Below are 15,899 nucleotides of genomic sequence, written 5' to 3'. Positions count from 1 at the left end.
GTATTGAAAAGAAAAAGAATTCCGAACGAAGTGTTCCCCAAGGGAGTCATAGTTCGAGCCCAAGAAAAGGGGTGGATGAACGATGACTTGGTGCTCGACTGGGTGAAGTGTGTTTGGCAAAACCGACCAGGAGCGCTGTTAGCCAAACGGTCACTTTTAGTATTAGACAGTTTCCGCGGTCACCTTACCGATAAGGTGAAGGAACAGCTGCGCCGTGTCGGCACAGACATGGCCGTGATTCCGGGCGGCCTCCCTGAAATGCTGCAGCCTTTGGACGTCAGCGTTAATCGACCTTTTAAGGTGGAATTCAGAAGGCTCTACACGGAATGGATGGCAAGCGGCAGCCACGAGCAGACGCCGACTGGACGGCTGAAGAGGGCACCGCTTGCGGCTGTTCTCGGTTGGGTACTGTCGGCGTGGAACTCAGTCTCGACGGACGTTGTGACCCGAAGCTTTAAAGTCACCGGTATATCAAACAGCTTGGATGGCGCGGAAGATGACTGCTTGTGGGAGGACGGTGCTCCGCAACACACCATCTCGGACACCGAGTCTGAGGACTCGTTGAGCGACGACGATTAAGCACATATGCTGTATGCTGCAATAAACGTTCTTCGTTCGCTAGCTGGTACGTTTTTTTCTTTTGCTTCAAAAAAAAAAAAATATTGCACGTTGCGTGTATGGGCCGCACCCTGAAAATTGGCCCTCATTTCTTGAAAAAAAAGTGCGACCCTTACACGCGTTTATACGGTAGTAAGAAAGGCCAGCAACACATTAAACTTCTTGCGACCTGACTGCAAACAAGCACCGGCCAGCCTGAAAGAAATCCTTGAATGTACGCACGTACCTCGAATGTACGCCCCCTTTTGGAGTACACCAGTAGCACTTGGCATACTTTTACTAAAGTGAACATTGACACTAGATCGTATGCAGCTGAGAGCAGGCAGTTTCTTCACAGGTGATTATGACTTTTGTAATTGACCTGTTGAAATCGGTAATACTTTAGGATGGCCCCTTTTTGAGGACAGACACAAATACCTACGTTTATCTCTGTCTCGCAAATTATTCAATGGTTTAACGGGTCTTCACAAAGAACTACATATTGAAGCCTACAAATATATCTGTTCGTACTGACCACCCACTGAAAGTGCATGAGTTGGCTGCCAGAATTAACCATCTTAAACATTCATTTTTTTTTTTTCAGCGATTAATACAGCAGTGCGACAAACTACCTCAAGAAATTGTAGCTGCGTCCAGTCTAACATTCCCTGTTATGCTTCTAAGTAATTTCGTCACAGCTCAAGTATACTTTCGTTTGTTCCTTCTAGCAATCTATGCTCCAGTCCTTTTTTTTGTGTTGTTCTTGCTATCTCTGCCAGTATGTATGTGCGTGTGTGGGTTTATAATACACATATTATGTTGGATGCTTTTTTACGTAGCTTTATTTTATGTACACCGCAGTGTTAATGGCTTGTCGCCGTTCTGCATTTTTGCTTTCTTAATTGTTCTGAAATGTATTACTTTTTGTATATGTATTATAAATCTGCATTTTAAGTGTTATCCCCCCCCTTACACTAATGCCCCATGCGGGCACTATAAGTACCGTATTTGTTCAAATCTAGGCAGATAGTTTTATCGAATTTTTTTGCAACAAGCTCCAGCATCAGCTTAGATTCGAGGATTTTGAAAAAATGCGCCATTTTTCATTTAAAAAAGTGGTGCACAACTAGCCCTACATACATGGTATTATAGCCATTAGTAGCCAAGCCAACACCTGGCTTCTTAAGTACACACGTGAGGCCGCCATTTCGATCTCGGTGGCGAGTGTTGAAGCATGCAGTTTGTCGTTTCGAGTCGCACTTCGAGAGGTCGGTGTGTGGCATTGCTCATTGGCGCCAAACAGGTGGTGTCATTATAGAGCCGCATATAAAGGAAAGTTGTCCTAAATGTGGAGTCGTCGTCCAACGTTCAAGCTGGATGAGAATTTAGAGTGGACGAAAAAAATGTACATTGCTGGAGGGGCTGCAGTGGGAGACAACCCGAGAACTTCGATTGAGCACTCTTAAGGAATGCAGCATATCTAATATGCTTCATGATAGTGACGATTGCGCACTGTTTGAAGACAGCAACAAAGAAGTCTGTGACGAGGGAAGCAGCGTCGATAACTCTGAATGAGTGCGGCTTCTTTATGATGCAAATAACTATACTCGGCGACAGTTTTTCTTGACAGCACTGTGGAAGCTATAGAGCCGAACCGCCTGCATGCGCGCGCGCCAGGAAATAGTACCTATTTTATTTTCCGATTTTAATAGCTACTTGGACATGTTCAATAAAGTTTTCACTCACTCACTCACTCTAATAGCTACTTGGCCTGAATAAATAAAACTTTCGTCATTATAGGGATAGAACAAGTATGGGACGCTGTTCATGGAAAAGAAGTAATCGTGCGCCCTAGTTTTTTCTCTTTTTTATTTCTTGGACGGCACCACGTTTTCCGCACGCCGGCTGCGTCTGCTGCTTGCTCTTGCAGCGGCGAGCACAGCATCGGCCGTGGAAAAGCTGCTCATCGTTGGGACGCGCCGTCTTTTATACATCAAGCATCGAACTTTCCAGCCTTATCACTGGTGGCCGCGCAAGCTCTGAAATAAGCTTTACTGTTCGCGTCTTGCGCTCAATCTTAACAACGATCTACAACAATTGTGAGGCTTCTCGAACACTGAGGCGCAGTCTGCGCCGATCATTGCTGACAGCCTTTGAGGGCGTAAACCGAATACAGCAAAACTGAAACAAAACAGGCCCGTGGCCGGATCGTGCCGCAACCGGCCTTCCATTTCGCCTGTACCAGGGCTAAATACCGAAACGTTAACATTCGATCACATGTGGCGCGTACCCGTATATACTGGGCTGAACACGGAACCTAAACTTCACTGTTATGAAGGCTGAATAATGCTGGGAAAATGTTCCGAACAACGGAAAATTTATTATGTACCAGTATATAAACAGCACAGTAACTAGCTGCATGTATGCACTCTCATCAAAGTTTAACTCTGACGTTCCCGTTTTGCATGCATACATTTTGCTGAGCACACTAGCGCAGCGAGCAAGCGAAAACCGAAACTGGAACCGAAATCGGCTGCAAGCTGCCGACTACTTGCGTAGTAACACAAATGTGCGGAGGCCCCGCCTCCGTAGCCTTCGCTCCAATGTCAAGAAAAGCTGTCGCCGAGTATAGAAGCAGTGGGGAAAAAAAAAACCATGACAAAGCAACTCAACAGGACTAGCTGCTGTATGTTTCCCGAGTCATTTTGCGTCACGAATGAACTGCCTTGTTTGGTCTTTATGTTCAATAAATGTTTTCTCTTTGCCAACGCTGTCATCGCTGTTTCAGTCAGCCTAAATTCAAGGCAAGGCAAGGGCTTTCGACTTTTGGGGTCGGCCTAGATTCGAGTAAGCACGGTATTGTAATTAAATAAATAGGTAAATAAATAAATCAGTTATTTTTCAATGCATCTTGTGTTTTACTAAACTCACCGGCACAGACACCATGATGGTAGGCCTTAGTAGAGATGCGTCGCCCTTGCAGCCCTTCTGAACTCCAGTGGACTGTGCGAAAAGGAAAAAAAAAAAAAGCTCAGACAAGTTATTCCTAACAAGCAGGCAGGCATAGCTACGTTCCAAGTAAATGCTCAGTTGCAGATGAAGGCCTATTTACTGACCTTGTCCGTCAGTGTGAGTGGAGATGCATAACCAATCCTCGCTCCCAAGGCAAACGAGAGGCATTCTGAAAGAGATAAGGAGTACACATGCGGCACAAGAATATGCAGTACAAAGAAGGGTCAATGAAATAATGATTGGTTACCAAATGGTTCAGCTAGGTAAGGTTTATACAGTCGAACCCCACTACAATGAAACTGACAGGTCGCGGAAAAAAATTTCATGGAAGCAAAAATTTCATTGTAGTGAAATAGAAAAAATAAATAAAAATTGATGATCTCAGCTAGCAAAACGATATTTCATTGCCGAAATTCTAAAGGTGTCGGCCCAATGGCCACAACAGCTTTCGTGAACGAACCTAGCAGTTGCACGAACGCGCTAACACCAGCAGCTGTTCACAGTCAAAAAGTATCTGAATACACCGAGGTGCAGGTATGGCATGTGGAGCAGCGATTTATGGCTTATGTGCTGTACTTGTCTACTAGTAGCAGTCAAGCGAACGAACAGCCACTCGGACCAGTGACCACACTGGACAAGCAGAAAAAGAACTAACAGCGCTGGCATCGACTAGGCACGACCCGGCGATTGCGCCCAGCAGCAGCATGTAGGAAACTAAGCTTCAGCTTCTAATTATTTTCAGCTCAGAAGCAAGCCAGTAGTAAAAGCAGGGTAGACTCATTGCCACCACTATCGAGCAATGGCAGCCTCTATGCTTAGTAAACGACGGTGGTTTCTTGTGGTGCCAATGCACATTTTAGACTTCGTAAACATATTTTTATGTTCTAAAAATGCATCAATATGGTGAAGATTGTGTTTACTGCGCAGAATGAAATATCTCACCCTGAAATTGCATTGTCAAATTTCATTGAAGCGGAACAGTAGAAGAAAAAGTGTTCGTTGTGGCGAGAATAATGATTGCTGGTGGGGAAATCGCTGAGAAATTGCCGGCGGGGTACAGAAAATTTTTCGTTGTACATGTAGTGGGGTTTGACTATACTGCAAAGCACCTTGCTGCAGCTATCTGATTCGTACAGGTTAGTCCAAAGTCTTTCAAAGAAAAAAAGCTGTTCAAGATTTACGTGACACACCTAAAATAATATTAGGTGCACCGTAGTAGAAGACTGAATGAGCACAGATTGTCAGGGGTTTCCCGATGCGCTGCTAAATCTAAGATTATAGTTGCTTACAAGGTTTATGTAAATAGTAAATGTTACGTTTGACGAGAATAGTGATTTGGTTTGAATATAGCAGACTCTCTCAGTAAACGGAAATCTGTTAAGCGGAACTACTGCTCAAACAGAACTATTTCCTCTGCAATGCTTGGTTTAGGGCTTGTATTCTGCATCCATGTTCACTTCTCAGTAAACATTCCCCATTGAATCAACACATGTGCAAATGTCATCCTTTTTGATTGAAAGGAAGTAGAAGCAACTTCGAATAGCTGCAAGATTTGACTTTCAGTACAATGCATGTGAGAACCTGTCTAATATGTAACATTTTAAATTTGCTATATTTGGACCATGTAAGCCGGCATAAGCTTTTAAACTTTAAAAATATTGAATTGATCCGCGGGTAATATGTTCATCGAGCCTTGAAAAGGGGCTTTGCGGCAGTACAGATTGACCCTTTAAGTGTGTACTTACAGTATAGCACACCTCCCCTGCAGCCAAACCACCTTTACAGAAAATGTTACATGTATGTTGTAGTATACACACTAACTTGTTAATTTCCAATACTTTGAAATTTCAGATATTAAAATTCGAATCAAAATAAATTCGAATACAATATTATACATCCGAATATCTGCACAAGCCTAGCACTGTTTATGCTTTTCAGCCACATCAAAATGCAGCCATCATGGGCACAAATCAAACCAACACCCTTGTGCTCAGCAGCACAATGTCATAGCTGCCGAGATACAGCAGAGGGTAGTTGTGGGTGGCAGCAAAATAGATTTCTCTGGAAGACCCAAATCGTATTGCCTTGTGTGATTAACTAAATTCACAAGGATTTCTTGTCTGCCATCGGTACTTCTGAACGAGTAGTAACTCCTAAGAATGAATGGGCTCTGCTTTTTAAAAGCTGTAGTACCACATTCACTCAAAGGTACTATCTACTAGAACAAAGCAGAGCCTAAACCACTGCGCCTCGAAAACAAACCACTTTGCAGGCACGGCAACGAGTATCAACTCACCAGCTGCTAGCTCCAAGACGTGAGCGAGAGGTAGGTAGGCAATGTAGGCATCAGTGTCGCTACAGAAGAGAAAAAAAGAAAAAGGAACTTGAGCCAGCAGTAAAAGACAATTCCGTTATAACAGTTAAACATCAAAGTCTTGACTGGACTTCAAGACATGCCACTTCGGTTGCATTTTCCAGCAGCTGAATGACTACTCAAAGTGTTGAAGCATGTAGATGCAGACTTGAAATGGGCAGCACCCCTTATGGTTTTGTGGGAATGACAACTGTAGTTGTGACAGTTACATAAGCATGCACACACAATAGGGTGGTTAACGTTCATTCAATAAGAGCTCAGTACTTATGAAAAGCAACATGCAATGCCTCTACACGAACCTAGATGGGCCCTGCAAAGCTTCGAAGGCGAGACTGTAGGACGACTCCTAACAGAATCGTCATAAGTGGCGGACATATAATTAGTGCGATGAACCTTTCTGCTAAGCTCATTAGTGAAATGTGCACTTCGAATGCCATCAATATAAAGAACTATGTGTTATATAGAGAACTATGTGTGAATATGTTCGTTTATCATGCCCCTAAATTCAAGTAAGTAGGCCTCAAGCACTTTCACCTCCATCAAAAATGCTGTTATTAGAGCAATATTGAGAGCATAAAGGGCTACACCAATGCATTGCAGACATTTTGGTTGTCATCTAATTATCACACAGCTATGCAAACAATTAATCCACTGGAAGTTGCACATCAAGCATTTGCAGGAACAATGGGAACATACAAAGACCTTGAGAAGGGTGCTACAACAGTAAGCTCTGCCCTCTAGTCTCCAAGATCAAAACGCGTGCCACCAAACCACAGTCTCCATAACACATCGAGTCGATGGACTTCAACAATATTAGGCTACTGAGCACCGCAGTCCCACATCGTGGGAGAGCAACATAGGGCATATAAGCCACAAACATTCAAGCTGAGAATAATCCACCCAGCTTTTATTATGAAGCTTGTTGCAACTCTGAGTTCCTGTGTGGTAATTAGGACAACCATTTTATGGGTGTTTGTTGCACGACAAGCTAAGAAAAGGGCAGGTAGCCATGGTAGCCCCAATGTTGCAAGGCCCCTTTAATAGTGGAAACACTAAACGTCACACAAACATGCGCATGCACACACAGAAAAAAAAGTAAAGGCACTCAAGGCACAAGCATCTTACTTGGGCAGCATACTGAAATGGAGGGAAGTGAGAAAAAGCATGTATAAGAGAGAGAAAGCAAGATTCAAGCAAGAAAGCAAAGAATCAAGAAGGCAAGGACAAACGAAAAAAAAAAAAAATACTGAGGCGTACAAAACATGGTGCATGTTTCCGAGAAAACAAAACATTGACCTTCAAGAGGGATTAAAGAAGGCCAAGTGCACGCAGGCCTGCATAAGCTCATTAAAGGCAATAGATGTAAGGTGTATGTGATTGACAAATTCACAGTGGTCAAACAGCGTGCACATACATGAATGCAGTATTGTAGAAACATTCAACAATACCTAGTTAGCTCTCCTGCGCTGTTCCATGTGAAAGCAGTAAAAGACAAAAAGAAAACCGATGAATGATCCAAAAAGCCAAGGAGTTTTAAAAGCGAGCTTGCTGTGGAAAATGTGACTGTTCGAAAATGCCCCAGTCACGCTGGATGGCACAAGAAGTGTAAAAGGAAACAAACAATAGCATAAGGTAGACCAGAACTCAAGCATAAGAGTATGTTAGGAATGCTCCACATAAGGAATTCTCCTACCGACAATAGGCTTGAGTACTATAAGGCTCCCATTTTACTAGCTGGCTTGAATTACATGCCTTCCTGATAACCTTGCTTTGGAAAAATAAGATTACTGACGAGTACATTGAAGGGCCGGGCCAGTAACCATGCATAGTTAATAGTCCTTTTTTAACTTGACAGCTGTAACCGAGCATTATAGCGTAGTTGAATTAGAATTAGGTGGCAGCGTAGGCACCAGGCAATATTGACAATGCATTTTTTTGCCATCAGGAAACGAAACACAAGACAGGAATAACTGGTGTTACATTGATATAGATATATTTGGTTGCTTGAACAGGCTACACATTTCCTTACTTCAGTGGCTCGCATCACTATACAACAGGGATACTGAAAATTGAAAGACTAAGTCCTGAAATCGATAGACACAACCTTAATTTCAGGTAGAAACTGCAGAAAAATGATAAATTTAATGCACTTTATATATTTTCCTGCGTCCAGCGGCCCCGCCATTAGCTAAAAGCGGCAAGGGCACAAAAGCCCAAAGAGTCTCGCAAACTGCTCAACTCCCCTACAGTTCCCAGAACCACTATGAACAGTACTGGCAGTGAACAATGCTCCCCGCTAGGGCAAAGCATCAGTGCTTTTGTGGAAGCAGGAGAGTAGGATGAAAAGAGAGATGGAGAAAGAGAAGACAGGGACGCCTCGGTGATGGTGAATTCTCTGGCTCCCACTCGCGTGCAGCTGCCACGCGCTGACAATCAGTAAAAAATACAGCCAACTGTTTAAAAATGCAGAAAATTAACTCCATTTATCAGAACAGGTGCATCTTCCGAGTAGATTTTTCAAGTTTTCATTAAGTCTTTCAAATGTTCATTCAGTATTCTTTTAACTTGGAGTCATTAAGCACATTACTGGAAGTGAATACAGAGCTGCAGCACATGCAGAAATATTTCGAAGTCAACCTAAGAGGTCAGGCTGAAGTAACAGCGTCGGAAAGATAAAACTTACCCGACGTCCTTGCAGATCACGCTGAATCCGCGGGCAGTGGTCACTATGTTTCCATGGGTGATCATTACGCCCTTAGGCACACCCGTGGAGCCGCTCGTGTACATGATGATGGCAACGTCGTCAGCCGTGGGCGTCTCTCCTCTCAACTCGGTATCGGCAGTGCGGCCACTCTCCTCCAGCCTGGCGAAAGGAACGAGGTGGAGCCCGGTCGGGGCCACAGGGGGAGACTTGGCCACAGGATTCTCCATGTAGATAATGTGCGTCAGGGATGGAATCTTGTCGATGATTTTCTGCAGGAGCAGAAGCCGTAAAAGGGCAAATTAGAATGCTGCACTAGCCTGAATCAGCTCCTCGGCTACCTTTAACACTGGAAATAATTGTTGGCGGTAAACATCCCCAAACCATTATACGATTATGAGGGATGCCCATTTTGCACCCCCCGCGCCAACGCCCACGAAGATAAGACAGTGTTTAGACACAAACCCATTCTCATCAGCGATTGCAAAAGTAGAGGTTGCCGCCACGAATACTGGCAATGAATGCATAGTCCCCGCACACAAAAATTAGCAGGAGCGAGGCTTCCAGCCAAATTCTCACTTCTGATAATCTTTATCTGTGGTGGCTGTGCAGGCAATCGAGTCAGTGCCGCATCCTGCTAGCAACTGGGCTGCCAGTGGGCTGGGAAAGACTTACCGCAATCCTTGGCAAGAGATCGTAAGAGGTGATGAGGTGGGTGGCCTCAGTTTCATTGATGCCATGGATGATGCCGTCTTCGCCAAGTGTTGCATACAGGGTGACGACTGTGAAAGAACATGCATGCTATCATTCAAGTTGAACTGAAGACGAAAAGCTACACAAAACAGCCTATCAGGGGTAAACCTTCATTCTAGCCCCATGTGCCCACAGGTGCTGAATCGAAATCAGCAAAGGAATTAAAAATTGCTTCTATGGGCATGGTGCCGATTCGGTAGCAGTGTTCTTCCAACTTTTGTTAGAATGGAACTGTCCGAGGACACGGAAGGAAGCAGTACCAACCTGGGATGTTGATGCGCAGACAGGCCTGGGCTGCCAGCATCCACTCAATGCGCGTCTCGGCCAAGATGACGACATTCTGGCGGGGACGTACACCAAGAGCCATCAGGCCACGTCCGATCAAGTCAATCTTCTCGTCCGCTTCATTGTAAGACACCCACTTGTAGTCACCCAGGACAAGCTGCACGTATTCAGGCAAAGCACAGTGGAACATTACTACTACATTAACCGCATAACACATACGAACAAGATTTGCAAACAGTACACGCATCCGTGCCCTATTTCTAGTTTCGTAGTGTAGTGAAGAACTAGTGACCTCATATGCAAAAAAAGTAATTTAGTAAATACCAGCATCATTAGCCGAGAAATTCACCCTCGGAAAGCAAAGTCCAGCTTAATTACTGCTCCCACAAATCTGCTACAATTGTGCCACAACGTATTTGAAGTATGCTCGTATTTACTGGTTGGCCTCTTTTGAATCATTTATTCAACAGAATGTGGGCTTACACCAACTAGTATAACCTAAAGTAGTGTGAATTGGTGTTGAAAGAATGTTGCCAGCTTAAGCATAGGGTTTTTTTTTTAATGTAGCTGGTTATGTTGAAGTAACCTGTACAGTAAGCAGCTGGCAAGATTTTAATATAGTAATTCAAAATGACACTGCATGAATCAGGAATCGGTTGTGCCGTGGGGACAGCATCAAAGAGAGAAAGAGTTAACTCGGTCGTCTAAACTGGGTCACTAATGAGGAAAGAGAACCGATATTGTCAGCATATGTGAACTTCAACCAGCCCAAATTTTTAACGATACCGAAAGTCCGAAAGCCAGCATTTGAGCCAGACAATTTGTTCTATTCAAATAGAATTTCTAAAAAATGAAACCAAGCTCCAAAATGTGGTGTGCTTTCATGTAAACCAAAGTGCCACGGGTTTTTGAAGTTTTCACAAAGTCGATTGGGCTCCACTTGGCTAAAGCTGCTCGCATTAAAAACTGCAATATTTTACATTCTTTGGACGAACCTTTTTGAAGACTTTCCCATCTTCCTGCTTCTCTTCACTCTCTCCCAGGACCGGGCGGTAGCCGAAGCAAGGACGGTCGCCAAACGTGTGGATCGCCTTTCGCGTCAGCTCGTCCATGGTTCGTACACCACTGAGACTGTCCAGCCCATTGCTGTAGGTCCGCACATAGGGTGCACTGGGGTCTCCTTCAATTGCACATTTGGCCTAAGCAGAAGAGGTCAAACCACTATCAACTTAGTCACAGGTGCTTTTTGTAGACTTAACAAGAACAATGCAAAAAATGAAACTGCAACTCGCGTCTAGTGCAATGAAATTGTCAATATTGATGATGGTTATATGCAGGCAATGATGAGGCGTCTTATAAATGCCCAAAATATCTATATGACAAACTGTAAAATTTACAACTGCTTGTCAACCTTTTGTTACTGAAAATGAAACTGGACATAAAAACTGGATGCTAGCTTTCTAGGACCTACATCTCCGACCACTAACAAGTGAAAAGCATGTCCAGTCGTTTGTTGGTATTGGTTCCCAAATCAAGTCGCAGAAAGGTATTCTAAGAAATACAATTATTCTGTTTGAAACATCTGTACACATTCAAAAAGTCTGTTCTGCCGTAATGGCAAAGCAATGAATGCAACAGCAACAAATTTGAATGTGAATTGGAACAATTCCGATGTTGTGCCAGCAGCTAACTTCTTTACGCTGCCCTCCTCCCCTTCGTTCCCCTCCATGCTCCTTCCTAGGACGGGGAAGGGTGATGCATGTAGGTGGCAGCCCTCACCCGTTTTCCTTTGCACACAGGACATAAGATGCGCAGGACAATGTTATCAATTTGGACTCTATATAGAAAACATGAAGGCTATGGCGAAAATCCACCTACATTCGATACAATTATTTCAAATTGCAACGCACAGAAGGGGGGAGGGGAAAAGAAGCACTTTGTTGTGGACTAGATTGCTGATGGTGAAGAATTACTGTAGTACAACACTACTATTACTACTACTACAATAATAATAATTATGATGATGATAAATGGATGGCAAAATTAGATTGACTGTGCTCTGTCCCGTTTCTTTTCCCCCCCATGTATTTCGCAGAATGAGGTGTTTCCAAGGATGGATTTTCCCCTTTTGTATGGGCAAAAATATAGACATTTATTATTATCAATGAACAAAAAAAAAAATGTGAGCCTAGCATGTCTGTATAGAGACGAAATAGTTGTACCTAGACCACTGGAGTACATCGGGATACCCTTCGTTGTACCCGCTTTTTACTCCACACCGCGACCCAGCCCCATACATGTCTTACGATGTGGACACCTAAGGGCTGGTAGCTCCGAGATAAATCAATAACTTGCATAGGCGAGAACTCACAAACGCCAGGTTCTTTTTCCTCCAGTAGTCCCACGGCCTCTGGAACACGAAGTGGATCGGTAGTGTGATGACGTCGCACGCTGACACCAGAACCTTGATGAGGCCCAGGGCGATGTCCAGTCCCAGGTTAGACATGATGAAGCTGCAAGAGAACCAAAGCACACTACTCAGTCGAGAACATCGCCGTGTCCCGAAATAAGGCCCAAGAGATGCAGACTGTAGGTTAAGAAGCCCCCCCCCCCCCCCCCACACACACACTTTATCGCTTGGCGGAGATAATTGTAGGAAACGGCACGCATACACGTAAAAAAAAAATGAAACAGTATCACACCATCCGGCCCAAGTTGTTCCAGCCTCCTTAAGAAATATCCGCAAGGAGAAAAGGTCAGTTATCAAGACCCCCTCGTAGGTTTGGGTGACAGACTTGGTTGCGAGCCACACTCAAGATTATGAGGGCGTTCAAGTGTCTACCGAGTGAAAAAACGAGGTCAGATTAAAATAAAAGCTAGTGCAGCCACTGCGCTTACATGACACGGACAAGCAAGATAAGAATAGCGCTCCTATAGGGGAGAGTTCCATAAATGGAAGCAGCCACGCACAGGATTTTGTTATCAGTGACTGAAGCTCGAGTGGCAAGCATAGTACACAACATAGATTGGCCACCACTTCCTCTTCAGGAGTGACAGCTCTAATGAGAGGTATGAACACGAAGCAGATGTTGAACGGTGATAGGATGTCTTGCACACAAAAAGAAAAGGGGGGGGGGGACCATAAGTTTTGCCTGCAGACCAACACCAGAACAGTAGGACGCTGCGCTGTCCCGTTCGAAGCCTTAAGAACAGCTTAAGCTCATCACTAGAGCTGGAAAGATGGCAAAGGTCACAGGGGCACTGGACGGAAGGCTCCACCATCGCCGGAAAATTTCTGTGAATTAAAGCTTTCCATGCCTAATATGGCTTCTGTCTCGGTGGAGAAACTGTGGGGCAAGGCAAGCCGAACTGCTGCTAATGCCATCCGGCTGACATCTTCGTTTGCCTTGAATTTTCGCTTACGGTTAACGCTCATTTTTCGCTCTCAACCAGAGACACCGCGACAGTGCAGGGGAAAACTGCGACGACTGAAGGCATAGGTCACGCGGGACAGTAGTGGCAACATTTCCTTCCCCGCAGAACGCAGGCACAGAAGAACTCACAGAACACACCTGCAAGAGTTTAGATAGTAGCACCGGTTTTCGATTAATTTGAACTTTTTGAAGTACCGCGCACACATCACTCGTATGAAGGCTGATAGTTTGTACCGTCCGTTTCATACTTAGAGGAAATCTCGGAGCGCATGGCATCGCAATTCGGCAGCAGCTCGCGCGTGCACAGACGCTTGAGGAACATGATGCTTAAACGCATCGCCTGCATGCGACGGGGGTGAGCACTGGCCGCATTGTTGGGCAGCCTGCCGATTTCATCGTTGCTACGGAAACTAGGCCGATATTCTGTACTAAACGATGTGCGATAATGGCGATAATAGGGTTCCCGAATCAGTGTTTAACAGCATAATTTTCTCTTTCGAAACGCCGTGGTGCTGAGCGCGTTCACATATGCTGTTTTTGTTTCTCTTGGTTGCGAACTGCAATGCGCTTCGACAGGGAATAAATACCATGCCTTTGCCGCGCGTCGAAATTATGTCACGCTAAAAGAAAAACGAAGCACTCTTCAGTAACAGCTGCCCTGCAGCTATGCGGTTTCAACACGAAAAAACAAACGAGAACGAGTTGGGGAGTGTTGTAGCCTGTGATAATGACCTGAACGTGCTTCTCGATGGAATATCATCAATTGAGGCAGCGCTCACTCGCCGGCGTCGACATGCACGCGTGAAGCTTTCAACTTCACTCAATACTTCATGTACGCAGCGGCAGCGATGAAGGCGCTAATTTTGGACGGCAGTGAGGCGCACTGTGAAACGTTGAGAAATATCGGCCCAGTTTCCGCAGCAACGATGAATTTCGTCCGCTGCCTGACAATGGCGGCCAGCAAACACCGCCTTAGCCGACGGCGCGGTTTAACCAATACCCCCCAAGCGTCAGCGCTCGCGCTATCTTCTGCCAGCGCGCCGCATTATGGCCGCATCGCGAAGCCACGGGCCACGACATTTATCCCAAGTGTGAAACAGACTGTACTTCCACAAATTCAAGCACATGTGCTGGTTGACTATAGATTTCGCAATTCAAGCATGAACAGCATACAGAAAACAACCATTCACATCAACCATGCGCCAAACAATACCCAGTTTCGATAAACGCGCCAGAACGCGCGGCCATCCAACCACCAAGTCAAAGCAAATTCAATGATCCCAACATTCAGGGGTCAGAGGGAAGACATTAAGGGTAATATACAGATAAGCCAGTGGGAAATGCAAGCGACAAATATTTACTACAAGCGTTTTACACATCAATGAATATAAACGAAGCTACAGTGACGAAATGTGAAAAGGTGCGGAAATAACCTAGCTTGCGTAAGAGAAGTTACATTGTAGACTTGGTGGCATCATTAAAAGAAGCAAGCTACGTGAATTATATAGGTGGTGCCCAGGGTCACAGATATGAATACTCGACGATGGGCAAATACTTGCGTGGCACACGGCCAAGGACGACACGTTTTCGACTAATTCCGCGGCAAGATTACATCACGTCACAGAGTAGCTAGGTCCAAGGTTCAGCAGCTGTTATCAGCAGTCTTCGGAGGTCCCTTCTAAATTCTAATACTGAGGAAAAAGCGCAACCTCGCCATCTGTTGCTAAGATGTCCAGCTGAACAAGCACACACACACGTGTGTAAGATCACTCGCACTTAGCTTAGGCAGAAGCACCGAGAAATGTAGCTTCGGGTTACCCCGGAGGATACGCAAGTTGCGCTTTGGTACTGACGACCTTGGTTTATTTAAGGCAAGTGCCCTCGGCAAACGACGAGTCTCAGAAATCCCGGACATCAGCATCACACAGAGGACGTATCGATTCGATAGGCATCTGCATATAGTACACGCTCCCTGTTGGAGGAGGTCAGCTAAAGCCCTCGCTGATGGAATCCGATATACAACTATAAATATAAATAACGATCTCATGCACGGTTATATGGCCGAACTAAACGAGAGAAGCGTGTCCACCTTAACCAGCGCTACACATCACGAAGAAAACAAGCAAAAAAAAAAAAAAAAACACGGAGACATTCGCCTCAATCAGCGTCAGCACCTCACCCTAAGAACTTTTATTCCTCCACGGCGATGGTCTTTTGCCGTCAATGTAACGTTACTGCCCACACCACGGTATCTTTTTTAATCCAAACTAGAAGGTGTTTAGATAAAGTGGCAAACACTGTAGAGGGGCTGCATTGTGAATACGCCGGATAAGAAGAAAAAGGACGACTGCAACAAAACAGTCAAGACACTACAGCTGAAATCGAAACTAAATATACGGTTGCTTCGCGAAGTGCGGCGATCAAAAACCAAGGACATCACGAAGGAAATCGCCTATGATCAGATCCGATATCACCCGACGTCGCCGCCAAATGGAAGTTCGACCCGCAACTGTCCTCGATGCGATCGACAACAAGGCGGTGGTCAAAGCAAACGCGCCGAGCGTGAGAAGCGCGCCAAGGGAACCAACGGCGCGATTGCGGCATCGCCGAGTTTTCGAAAAAGGAAAACCGCTCGAACCATTGACGGTGCCGCTAAGAACTGAAAGTGTGGAAACCGCAACTGGGAGCTAGACCCAGCCGAAAACACACCGAAGGACGTCGGACAAGGGTCGTTAGAGCGCGC

General features: G+C 45.1%; 1 protein-coding gene across 2 annotated transcripts in view; it reads right to left on the bottom strand.

Moving 5' to 3' along the window:
* LOC119178553 (Acyl-CoA synthetase long-chain) overlaps positions 1-15,899 on the bottom strand; it is a 57,043-nt gene that overhangs the window by 6,745 nt on the left and 34,399 nt on the right. For both annotated transcript variants that reach the window (XM_037429760.2, XM_037429761.2), the window contains exons 2-9: positions 12,094-12,235; positions 10,718-10,921; positions 9,702-9,879; positions 9,360-9,466; positions 8,667-8,956; positions 5,906-5,964; positions 3,714-3,778; positions 3,529-3,600 (exon numbers count right to left, since the gene is read on the bottom strand). In XM_037429760.2, coding sequence (XP_037285657.2) covers positions 3,529-3,600; positions 3,714-3,778; positions 5,906-5,964; positions 8,667-8,956; positions 9,360-9,466; positions 9,702-9,879; positions 10,718-10,921; positions 12,094-12,228 — 1,110 coding nt within the window. In that variant the 5' untranslated portion in view covers positions 12,229-12,235. The remainder of the gene's footprint in view (positions 1-3,528; positions 3,601-3,713; positions 3,779-5,905; positions 5,965-8,666; positions 8,957-9,359; positions 9,467-9,701; positions 9,880-10,717; positions 10,922-12,093; positions 12,236-15,899) is intronic.

This window comes from Rhipicephalus microplus, chromosome 1 (assembly GCF_043290135.1).
Source record: "Rhipicephalus microplus isolate Deutch F79 chromosome 1, USDA_Rmic, whole genome shotgun sequence".
NCBI lineage: Eukaryota > Metazoa > Arthropoda > Arachnida > Ixodida > Ixodidae > Rhipicephalus > Rhipicephalus microplus.
This window is presented reverse-complemented; position numbering and strand designations above follow the sequence as displayed.